Below are 12,537 nucleotides of genomic sequence, written 5' to 3' on the forward strand. Positions count from 1 at the left end.
GCAAATTACATAAGAGCATAGTTTTGGCTGATACAGAAACCATACGGTGCATACATCCAGTCTCACAGCTTTTAAAATAGCATAAATATTTAAACAAATCTCTGTTTTTTTGTGCTCCAGTTATTACTCACATACAGCCAGGCTCACAGAATTAAAAAAGCATGAAAAATTGTCTCTGTTTTTTTTGCTGAGTTTTTACTCTTACCTACAGTATAGTTGGAACTCAAGACCTTAATGCTCATATTCAATTTCTGTACCATTACACTACAATGTTAATAGGCACATTCAATTCATGGATATATACTATTTAATGTATTTTTATGGTCTGATACTTGTAAGTTTTGGTACCTTTGAAGAAGTTTTAGTATGAAAATGGTTTTCAAACAGTAAGGTTTAGTTAGTTTAACTTTGGTAATAGAGTTGAATTTGTTCTAAAACACTGAACAAATTTGTTTTAAGGCAATTTGAACTAAATAGTTTTTGCAGTTCTCTTTTAGTGTTTAAAATTGTTTCCAATTTGCAGCAGAAAAGTAATGAAACAATGTAATTTGTGTCAACTACCATTATATTTCAAGTTTAAAGGTGAAAGCACTTTGTGAATTTTTTAGGTAATATACTGTTTTTATGGTAATACCGTTTTTTCAATCTGTAGCAGTATTGAATAAATCAATGTAATTTATTTAAAATACCATTACATATTTCAAGTTAAAAACACATTGTGAAATTTTGGGTAATATATAAACTGTTTTATTTGAAGTGATTCATTTCAGCAGTCTATAGTTCTATCAAGTTTCTGCATTAATCTTGCATGATAGGAATGCTGCAGCTTGGCAAATGGTGTTATATTACATCACTGTGCACACTATGTCTCAATACAGGAAACCACAGACCGGGAACAATAGAGACAGGAATTCACCACAGTATGTATATTACTAATACACTTTTAATGCTCGTTTAAAAGCATTGATATTTATATCACCAGTTTAATGCACAAAATACAAGGTTTACGAAATGCCAAAAACGCATCTGAGAAACAATAATTGCAAAAGCATTTTACTCAGAAATGTTTAAAAACTGTTAAATGGCAATTATATAAAAAGTATTGCTGATTTAGTTATTACAACACTTTAAGAAAACGTTATTACAACAATGTACGCACAGAACACCTTTATAAAATGATTAACAATAGAAACACTATGATAAAATGATTAGCACTAAATTTCCAAGTTCAAAATCATGTCTATCGTATAGTTCTAACAATGGCAAAAAATCCGAAATAAATGGTAGCGTAACTTGGTCATTTAGGAAATTACGCAATAATAAGTAAAAAAAGTTACACAATGAATTAGGGGGTAAGTCAACTGTACACACGCTATCACTGAGGAACACTTCGTACTACTGATTATACAAGCTGGAATATTCTTTATACACTGCATTAAACGATGCTGATTTGATGGAGTTTACATAAAATTTTAAATATGTAGAATTTACCCTTTTCGGCGAAATAATAGTTTACATTTTTGTGTACAGCAGTACGGGTTAATAATGATTATCTGGAACTGGAAGCTTTAATTACCAAGTGGCAAGTAGTACAGCCGTAACATGTACCTAACAATCCACAAGTATCAAAATAACGGATTGTTAATCTCGAACCATAAAATAATAAAAAAAGTAAAAGAACAAACAATAGACAGTGGTATGCCTTGTTGTGTGGCTAAGGCAACAGGGCAAATTTAAAGCAGTATTATTTTCATTCGGCGTCATGTTACATAAAGTTCACACTGTATTTGGAATATTTCTGTATTATTTATAACATGATTGTACCGTTTATTGGGAACTTTTAGGGATAATAATAATGTTATTCATTTCGCAGACGGTCGAATTCTCGGCAAAGTTCATCGAATTTGACTCTCTGCTGAGGTTCGTACTCCCAACACCTCGAGATGAGATGAAAGACCTCGTTCGGGCAGTGTTCTGGCTGCGACAAGCGCACGTTGTCTTTGAGCAACTCTTGAAGTTGTGTAAGTTGACGTAGAGTAATGTTCGGTAATGGTTCATAAGTGGGACGAGCCCCATATGAGAACATTTCCCATAATGTAACCCCGTATGACCACACATCAGACTCAAAGTGGAAAGTACGTCGACCGTCTAAACGCAGACACTCAGGAGCGTACCACTGGGCCGGAAACTCATCAGGGTTGCCAGTATAATAATCGCGGTCCTCACTTAAGATTCTGGACAATCCAAAGTCAGAAATTTTGATGTTCCAGCAGTTACTGCCTTCTTTGTCCAGCAGAATATTACGTAACGCAAGGTCTCTGTGAATTACTCTCTTCTCCTGCAAGTACAGCATTCCTTGAGCTATCTGGAACGAGAAACGTAACAATAGCCCGGATAACTGCTGCAATGCAATTCCACTATCCCGCTGCCCTCTTAGGAAATGGCTTAAGGATCCATACGGCAAATACTCCATAACAATTCTCAGAGAAGGCTCTGCTACCCCATTTAACTTGACAATATACTTATGATCAATCCTTCTCATGGTTTCTATTTCGTTTCTGAAGTCACTTCTACTTTGTGGGTTATTCATTGACCTTCTGAGGGATTTGATTGCCACCCTTTCAAACTGTCCATTTCTCTGTATATCATGATGGTATAAATCAACATGCCCGAAATGGCCTTCGCCGAGCTGCTTCACAAATGTAAGATTGTCGTCTCTGTATTTCCGTAGGTCCGGCATACTAGCTCCAATTATATTGGTAATATTCCGAGACTCCCCGCGACTGTTACCATTTGACGGACTAACAGAAGGCAGAATGTAATCGCTTGACAAAACAGTCCCAAGTTCACGCAATATCTGCTTAAACGGCGGCCTTTTTGGTGGGTAGGGGTTCCAGCATTGTCTCAGCAGTGCTCCCAGCTCTCCAACTCCATTTGCTGCAATAATTTCTGGGATTGGAATCACTGAGGCTGTCCTGTACTTCTCCTTCATTTCAGCTGATAGACTGTACGCGTTAAAGGGTTCAGGAGACACCCCCCAGCAGCATATTTCACACACAGTTGTGGCATAACTCCATTTATCTCCGTCTATCGTAGGAAAAGAAGAAAGAGGCTCCGAGTCGATTCTGCAGAACTCATACGCTAACCATGGAGCCGGCAATACTGGCTCAGAAACTCTGTTTCTACCGAGGCAAGTACGCACACCAGGGTCCCCTAACTTCACAAATGGTTGAGGAGAAGCTTGACAAAGCAGGACGTTCCTGCCTCTTATATTACCGTGAGCACAACCCATTTCTTCCAGGTAGTTACAAGCATGAGTTAACTGCCATAACGCATAAAGAAACCAACTTCCCCAAGGTCCTTGCTCATTACCAGCTAACTGTAGGTAGTTAGTAATCGAACGAAAGGGTGCATACTCCAGCCCTATTTGTGTGCCCATTGTACCCATCTGTTTCACAATATGGACATTTTTAAGGCAGATCAAAAGCGAAATGCTCTCTTGGAAAGACTCATCAATCACTTGCTTCTGCCCAAGGTCATGTCTTTGATTCATGTCGAACACCTGCTTTAAAACTATTTTTAAATCTGGGTTGTTCCGATGTACATGCAGATTCACGTCCGTAAATCTACCACTTCCCAAATGCTGATGGAAAGTGTAATCTCTCTCTTTGAGCACCAGTGTCTGTGGTGATGAGAGTAAATTAAACTCCATTGGTTGTCCTTGGTTGGAAGCATCCATGCATCTTATGATCAAAAGATTTGTCTTTTGCTTGCTTTTGGGCAAAATAATCCTGTCCACATTAAATGGTATTTCTTGCCCATCATGCTGGTTGCCTCTACAAGCATTAAGCAGAGCCGAAAGATTCTGGTATCTATGAGATGCGTTATCACCGAACATACCAAGAAGCCCATTTACACGGTCTAGCTTATAATTTTTGACGATAACATCAGGATTTGTGTTGATTACTGTATTAATGAAGTATTCGTCATAAGAATCTTGGCTTCTTCTCAACAAGCAGTCTCCAGTTTGTAGATCTGCTTGCTGGTTGATTATCATCTCACTAAAAGAGCATGTGATTGGCCCGTGACAATTTAAAGCAAGGTGCTCAACCAATGAGGGCGAGCATACATCTTTACATAGATAGTGGTGGGGGTCAACATGTAGGCGATAATATCCATCAATACAAGAGGCCAAGTTCTCAGCTTCAACTACAGATTTAAATGACAAGTTACAATCAGTACCATCCAGTTTGCTTAGCTTTACAATGCATGTGGTTTCCGCTTCAGAGTTTTGTCGCACTTGCAGATTCATATCTGTAAGCTCCTTGAAGTCGCACCATTTGTTCACAGACTGGTAGTCGCTTGCGCTGCTGTATTTCACAATACCACAGTCTGCTCCGACAGTTATTTTGTCGCAATCTTCATTCGTTGAAGACCGTGGCAGTAAGTCATAGTTTTCTAGATTCATGGACTTAAGGCCTGCTATTAGTTCCAAGTTACGAATGTATTTGCTGTAGAAATAAGCAGGACTGCATTGCGAGGCCAGCCAGGTTCTACACACTGGGCTAAAATGGCGTAGATAATACATAAACCTGCGCTCGACACGATATCTGTTGCAAAAATTCATTTTGGACAAGTTTGCCCTGCATGCTCTTGGTAGCAACTTTTTAAAGGATACTTGCGACTTTATGCAACTCAAATCGCAATCCATTTCTCTTGCCAGGCGCAGCATATCTAAAACAGCAACGCCAAGTGAGGCGCCAAGTGGGTCTGACATTTCAGCGGTATCCTTCTCAGAACTGTTGAGAAAATCATCTCTGCATTGATAGAATAAATATTCAATAACCTGATCAGACATGACCGGTTTCAAGGCTTCAGAATGGGCAGAATAGCGGTGCGCTTGGCAAGAAATACCATCAATTTGGCTGTCACTCTTAAAGGTAAAGCGTATTCGAAACTCCAATTTAATATCGCTGTTGGCATCCAATAGATCAGTGGTGGAGTTCCTATCTAAACCAACAGAATGCCTGTGTTCGTCTAGGCGTGAACGAAATTTGACCCAGTAACCAGTGTTCGAGTCACGTAGTGCAAAAAGGTTAAGATACGTTGGGTTGATTTTGCATTGAACTGCACATTTGTGGAGGATTGTATCAAAAGTGGTGGATGGAGACTCATCATATTCAAGAAAAGTAGAATTTTCGAGAAATCTTTGGATATTTGTGCTTCCGAATCTGTTGCTTAAAGAAGGGTTGTATATTTTCACTGTAACATGCATGGTCAAATTAACTTTTGGTTAGCATGAATTGAAGCCTAAGTGAACTGTGAAATGGAAATGAAATAAAATTATTTTGCCTATTCAAGAAATGTGTCAAAAGGTTTTATAACAGCTGTACAAATTGGTATTTCTTTTAAAGGCAGTTAAGTTAGGAGAAAACAAACATGATGTAGCACATTTAAAACACAAACTGGCTACATTTATAACTCCCCATATACCAGTACCTTAACTAATGACACAACAGATAAACTATCTAATAAAGCAAGACTGTACATACTACTCAAACATTACTTGTAATAAAACAAACAAATATTTCTTATAAATAGTGGCTAAGTGGGCATAATGACGCAAATCCGTGGGATTTTGACACATGCTGATAACTTGAACACTTGTTTTCTGCCCATACTTTCTCATGTATTGTTACAAGCGCACTCAACAATATATATAAGCATGAAAATTCTGTGACCTATATCTCATTTGATACCAAGGCAGAAAAATGAAGGTTGCTTGTGTATTTTTGGCAATTCTTGCCGTATGTAGCGCTGCGCATGTGTAAGTATATTTGTATTGAAACGTTTCAAGCTGTACGCCTAAATGCTTAACTCAGCGAAATAGAATAACAGTTTAATCTCTTCATTGTAATATATATATTACTTATTACAATATAAACACACCTTCATAAACCTTTACAATATGTTACAACGATTTAGAATCGTTACGCCTCACTTTTACGAGCTGTACTGAACGCAAACAACAACAAAGTGTAAATGATAACTGAACCATGAATGTGCAATGTCTCTGTCCGTTACGTAAGAAGAAATGAATTGCAGAGGTGCAAATGCGCCATACAGCGGTCGAGTCTTCTGCATTTCTTTGATTTCCAATTATAAACGCCAAAATACATCAATGCATTTTATTAAAGCATAAAATGCTGCATTTACGAACATTTAATTTGTGTGGACTGCTATTTAACATTTTGATTTGTCAGGATCAAACTGCGCAAGCAGAAAACCCTCCGTCAATACATGAAGGAGAAGGGAACCAGCCCATCGAAGTACACCCAACACTGGGCAAGACAAACATCGAACGAACCACTCACCAACTACATGGACGTAAGTCAAACAACAAAAACTTTTTTAAATCGTTTTAGGCACAGCAAATCTTTAACCAACGCACAAATGATATTTAACCTTTTCTATAAACTACCCTAGGCCCAATACTTCGGCGAGATCTCCATTGGAACTCCGGAGCAGACATTCACCGTCATTTTTGACACTGGTTCATCTAACCTTTGGGTTCCATCTGCTAGCTGCCCATCAACCAACTATGCTTGCAGTAAGTTGTTTCCGTATAATATATATCAGAGTGTTTATATACGGACTCTGATATATATAGTATAGGGTGGGGAAAGATGGAACACCTTTTCATTCTATTTTCTCGTTCCATATGATAACAAACAAAGAATTTTCAAGAAATTTTAAAATCGCATTCTCACGACTCCCATAGACCATTGTTAATTGTTTAAAACATGATCAGGATATTTGGATATTATGTGCTAAAGGTGACCCATCTTCCCCTACCCTACTATTATGCATTTATTTATGAAGTTTTGTGATACGCTTTGTACATGCGTGCATTTGCAGCATGCTATGGGTAGGGTGAGGGAAGATGGAACACTTTATCAGACGAGGCTTTATTTTATGAACCTCCATTTGATAATAACCAGAAAAAAATGATCTACAGTTATTCCACAGCATTACCACGAATAGGCGCGCGTCAAAACCGATTACTGTTATTTAATATTAAAAAAAATATGTTCCCCAAAAAGTTACCTGTATTTTAGTTAAAATACGAAATTACTTTACCCGCAGTGACACACAACAAATACAACTCCGCCGCTTCATCAACTTACGTTGCTGATGGTGAAGAGTTCAGGATTCAGTACGGAACTGGCTCCATGGTTGGATACGACAGCGTCGACACTGTTAAGGTAATTTTACCAATTTCCATTATGTTGGATAACTTGTAGAATAGTAAAACGTTCGGCCTTTTCTATGTGGGTGACCTCCTACGGCGTGGCATAACATGGGGCCTAGGATTTGGTTCGTAGATTCCAAATGGAATCTATTTATTATCCAAAACTTAACAATACCTAACTTCTTTTGTGTCTATAGAGACAATTTATAAATTAGCTAAATACAGCGTCATGTTACAACTAAATATCTTCAAAAACTTCCGCTTAAAATATCAAACCAAGAGGATATAAACACTTTGTTAAGCAAGAACCAAATGCTACTATACCTAAATAATGTATAGGGTGGAAGTAGAACACCTTTACCACATAATATCAAAACATCCTGATCGTGTTTTAAACAAACAGCAACGGTCTATGGAAGTCGTGGGGATACGGTTTTATAATTCTTTAACTGATCTTTGTTTATTACCAAATGGGACGAGAAAATAGAATGAAAGGTGTCCCATCTCTCCCCACCCTTATATATCTGTTACTGTTTAATTCACGACTTTGATACTAAAATGCTCTTTCCCAGATCGCCGGTGTCCCATCAACCAGCCAAACCTTTGCTGAGGCATTAGAAGAACCAGGCATTACATTTGTTGCTGCCAAATTCGACGGTATTCTTGGCATGGGTTACCCCAACATTGCAGTCAACGGCATGAAACCAGTCTTCAACCAAATGTTCGAGCAAGGAGCTGTTGACCAGAATCTTTTCGCGTTTTATTTGAACAGGTAACGCAGTGGTTGTTATTTTGCTGGTCTTGATTTTATTATAGCAGGGTGGGGGAAGATGGGACATCATTTTATTGTATTTTCTCGTACTATTTGATAGTACAAGGTACATTCATATAAATTTAAAACCATATTTTCACGACCCCCATAGTCCGTTGTTAACTGTTTAAAACACGATCATGATGGTTTGACAATATATGCTAAAGGGTGTCCCATCTTACCTCGTCCTACCATACAAAATTATATACTCGTAGCCGCACGACTCTGAAAAGCATTGTTAATTTTTCAAAATGCGATTAGGAAATATGGGATAGCATGTGCTAACGGAATCCTATCTTAATCCACAGTTCTATATAGTATTTATATATGGCAGAATGGGGAAAGGCGGGACACCTTTAGAACGTAATATCTTAATAGTGTTTTGAACAATTAACAACGGTCTATGGGAGTCGTGAGGATACAGTTATATATTCTTGAAATGTTCTTTATTTATTACCAAATGGGACGAGAAAATAGAATAAAAAGGTGTCTCATCTTCCACCGCCCCACTATATCTATATATCGGCAGAACAAACTAGTTATTAGCTTTCTCTAATACAGCAGACACGTAAGCTTGCGCATGCACAAAGTTGCGCACATAGAGAATTGCACTAACGTGATTTTGTAGACACATGTGTGTGTGTGTGCACATGCAAAATTGTGCGTGCATATTGAACATTTAATTTTACCTGCATAAATTCTGACCCCTAACTCAAAACTACCTAGTGAGTAAAAGAAAATTTCCGGATGTTCGGTATTACCAGTGAGTGCTATTTGCACAATATGGTTGGGGAAGACGGGACACCTTTTTCATTCTATTTTCTCGTCCCATTTGGTAGTTAACGAAAAACTTTTAAAAAATGATAAAATCGTATCTTCACGACTTCTATAGACAGTTGTTAATTGTTTACGACACGATCAGGATATTTGGATATTATGTGCTAAAGGTGTCCCATCTCCCCCCACAGTACTATATCATACAATACGAAGTGCAATAACAAATTTACAAAATTACATGTGCAATTTATTATATAGAGACCCGGAAGCTGCTGATGGTGGTGAAATCACTCTTGGCGGAGTTAACCCAGCAAGATACGTTGGCGACTTCAACTACCACGATGTCACTCGTCAAGTGAGTATTCTGTTTAATTGAATCCTAACAGATTATTGCTTTTGGTCTTGTTGGTAAAGAATGCCGACCGACATACAAGCGACGCATGCCTCATTAGTTAACGCACACTTTTTTCTTCTTTTTTTACTTCATATTTTATTAATATTAAAAAAACACGCACGGCGAGCGATTGAAATGAACACAAAGAAACACTACAGGAGTAAACACTATAAATGTTACATTGACGACTACTTTGCAAGGTGCTTAGCTTAAGTGGTACTTTTCATAGCAATTGCTTTTTCGATTTTTCTAATCTTATTTAGATAATCAATATAAGAGTCTACGTTGGGGTTAAAGCACTGTAAGATGCTACTGATATTATCGGCGTGCTTAAGACGGCCATTGCTGGGGTCATTAATGGCCTGTCCAGTTTCCCAACCATACAGACAAAAGGGGAAAATACTATATGTATACCACAATGTTACATACGTGGTAACTCGTAATCACACAAGGGGTGTATGTATGAAATAACGACTTTTGTTTCCCCCGCGCATAAATAAATACGTATTATTATAACTTCATTTATTTATTCATTCACTCATTCATTCGTTTATTCATTCGTTTATTCATTCGTTTATTCATTTATTTATTTATTTATTCTTTCATTCGTTCATTCATTTATTCATTTATTCTTTTATTTGTTTGTTCTTTCATTTATTAAATTATTCATTCATTCTTTTATTCATTTTTTTTATTTAATCATTCATTCATTCATTTATTCAATCATTTATTCATTTACCAGGGATACTGGCAAATAAAAATGGACGGTTTGAGCATTGCCGATACAGCAAAAACCACTGCATGCAATGGTGGATGTCAAGTTATTGTCGATTCTGGCACCTCTCTCATTACTGGACCATCCGCAGACACTGATGCTATTAACCAAGCTATCGGAGCAATCAAGTTTGTCCAAGGAGAGGTAGTGGAGAATTTTATTGTATTCTAGTAGGCCTTTAGCACATAATAACCAAATATCCTGATCGTGTTTTAAACAATTAACAACGGTCTATGGGGGTCGTGAGGATAAAGTTTTATAAAAAAATCGTTGAATATTTGTTTACTACCAAATTGGAAGAAAAAATAGATTGAAAAGGTGTACCACCCGCCCCCACCCTACTATATCCAAATATCCTGATCGTGTTTTAAACAATTAACAACCGTCTATGGGAGTTTAAGGATACGGTTTTATAAATGTTTGAATTTTTCTTGTTTACTACCAAATGGGAGAAAAAATAGGATGAATGGCCGTCCCATCTTGTCCCAACATATATATGTTTTTTTGCATATTTGTAAACATTGCTGCATTATATATATATATATATATATATAGGGTAGGGTGGGGGAAGATGGGACATCCTTAGCACGTAATATCCGAATATCGTGATCGTGTTTTAAACAATTAACAACGATCCATGAGAGTCGTGAGGATACGGTTTTATAATTCGTTAAATATTTTTTGTTTACTACTAAATAGGACGAGAAAATAGAATGAAAAGTTGTCCCATCTTTCCCCACTCTACTATAACAAAAGTATTATTTTGAAAACTAACTTTTTTTTCTTTGTAGTACTTGGTTATCTGCAGAAGAATCCCAGAAATGCCCGACATTACTTTTGTATTGGACGGTATTGAATATGTGCTTACTCCACAAGATTACGTTATCCAGGTAACCTATTTTAGTTGAGTGCTTATATCACTACAATATTGTTGAAATACCACCTAAAACCAAATACAATAAGTAGAGGGGTTGACACGAAGTGTGTGAAACCGCACATACTGTACAACCAGAACTTTGTTTTAACAAGCTATATCGAGTTAAACGTTGGAATATATAGTTCTTTTTCTCTATGTCGTTTCACTATAGCATCATAACCAAATGTTACCGATTCGATGCTCAGTGCTGCTACGATTGAACGCGTTTTTCCTTAAGTACTTTGCCAGTGCGTGCACCTTTATATTGCCTATCTCACTAAAAAAAATCAAAAAGTTAACAAAAATAAAAAGTAAAAAATATTTTATTTTTTTAAAGAATATGACCGCTGATGGACAGTTAATAAAAATAAAAAGTATTTTTTTAAAACAGATGACCGCTGACGGACAGACGCAATGCTTGTCTGCATTCATGGGCATGGACATCCCAGAACCAACAGGTCCATTGTGGATTCTTGGTGACGCTTTCATGGGCAAATTTTATACCAGCTTCGATTTCGGTACCAATCAAGTCGGATTCGCCAAACTTGCTTAATTATATACAAGCACTCGCAATTGATGCAAAATAAAATTTAATTCTAAAAGTGTCTTTGTTTTTTATGATGGATATCAAATATTTTGCAGTTTTTTTTCAAACTTCCTTGCCGTTAAATTAAAGTTGACACTATTTCAGACAGCTGTTTTTACTAAAACAAAAATGTGTATAGCTGTAATAAGGAGGGCTACACGAGGATAAAAAATAGAAAAGTCAGCAAACATATGCAATAAAAAGATGTCCATTTCGTTACTATAATACAGTCTGCTGGTGGTTAGCAAATGCTAATTCGTTTACTTTTACTTTTAAGTTGCTGCGTAAATATTTAGGTAAAATATGCGATGTTCGATGAACGCTGGGTTGGAGCAATGCCTGTTAACTGTCTTGCCACATACACCAATCAGTATTAATACCGCCGTAGGGTTGGGTAACCTTTGGGTATACGATGCAAGCGCCTTGAGCCAGGCGAGACCTATATTGTAAGTCAGTTACACGGTGGTTATAGCGACCATATATGCTTATCTATATCAATAAGCTGCGCTGTCGCATTCCAACCGAAAATAGATTATATTATTTATGTGTTCGGATCATTTTTTTAACCCGACTCCCATTGTACGCGTCGTGTTTACATTCATTTCTCTCAATTTCTCGGAAAAATATTTAGTTCAATATTTGCAAGGCAATTTGCTTTTAGGGTTTACCAACAACGCCTTTAATACCCATAGCTTTTTATACCCATGGTGTGACAGCGACTGACGTTTTGATAAAAATTCTTGTTCTCGCTGTTTTAATTAAATTTGCTGTTTGTTGTTATAGTCATAGAGATATATAACAGTTATGTTATGTGAACGTAATTATAGTACTTCGGGGTAACACGAGACACCTTTAGCACATAATACCAAAATATCCCAATCGTGTTTTAAACAATTAACAACGGTCTGTGGAAGTAAACAAAGAACATTCAATGAATTATAAAACGGTATCCTCACGACTTCCACAGACCGGTGTTAATTGTTTAAAACACGATCAGGCTGTTTGGATATTATGTGCTAAAGGTGT

At 37.0% G+C, this 12,537-nt stretch overlaps 2 protein-coding genes across 2 annotated transcripts; one reads left to right on the top strand and one right to left on the bottom strand.

The window, feature by feature from the left end:
- Window positions 1-911: 911 nt before the first annotated feature.
- Window positions 912-5,350, bottom strand: LOC149741591 (tyrosine-protein kinase JAK2-like). The gene has a single exon (XM_089888825.1). It carries the CDS (start codon window positions 5,273-5,275, stop codon window positions 1,859-1,861), a length of 3,417 nt encoding a protein of 1,138 aa, XP_089744951.1. The 5' UTR covers window positions 5,276-5,350; the 3' UTR covers window positions 912-1,858.
- Window positions 5,351-5,658: 308 nt separating this feature from the next.
- LOC149741592 (cathepsin D-like) lies at window positions 5,659-11,524 on the top strand. The gene is made up of 9 exons (XM_089888931.1): window positions 5,659-5,827; window positions 6,264-6,387; window positions 6,487-6,610; window positions 7,147-7,265; window positions 7,825-8,024; window positions 9,099-9,195; window positions 9,977-10,153; window positions 10,801-10,899; window positions 11,317-11,524. The coding sequence occupies exons 1-9, from the start codon at window positions 5,772-5,774 to the stop codon at window positions 11,476-11,478; spliced, it is 1,158 nt and encodes a 385-aa protein (XP_089745057.1). The 5' UTR covers window positions 5,659-5,771; the 3' UTR covers window positions 11,479-11,524.
- The last annotated feature ends 1,013 nt before the right edge of the window (window positions 11,525-12,537 follow it).

The sequence above is a fragment of the Ciona robusta genome, chromosome 1 (assembly GCF_009617815.1).
Source record: "Ciona robusta chromosome 1, ASM961781v2".
NCBI lineage: Eukaryota > Metazoa > Chordata > Ascidiacea > Phlebobranchia > Cionidae > Ciona > Ciona robusta.

What these genes read in the sequence shown, in the direction of transcription:
- LOC149741591 (XM_089888825.1), bottom strand. Translation starts at nt 5,275, where the DNA reads ATGCATGTTACAGTGAAAATATACAACCCTTCTTTAAGCAACAGATTC.
- LOC149741592 (XM_089888931.1), top strand. Translation starts at nt 5,772, where the DNA reads ATGAAGGTTGCTTGTGTATTTTTGGCAATTCTTGCCGTATGTAGCGCT. An exon ending in CACTCACCAACTACATGGAC is followed by an intron (nt 6,388 to 6,486) that starts GTAAGTCAAACA and finishes AAACTACCCTAG; the next exon opens with GCCCAATACTTCGGCGAGAT. An exon ending in ACCACGATGTCACTCGTCAA is followed by an intron (nt 9,196 to 9,976) that starts GTGAGTATTCTG and finishes TTCATTTACCAG; the next exon opens with GGATACTGGCAAATAAAAAT.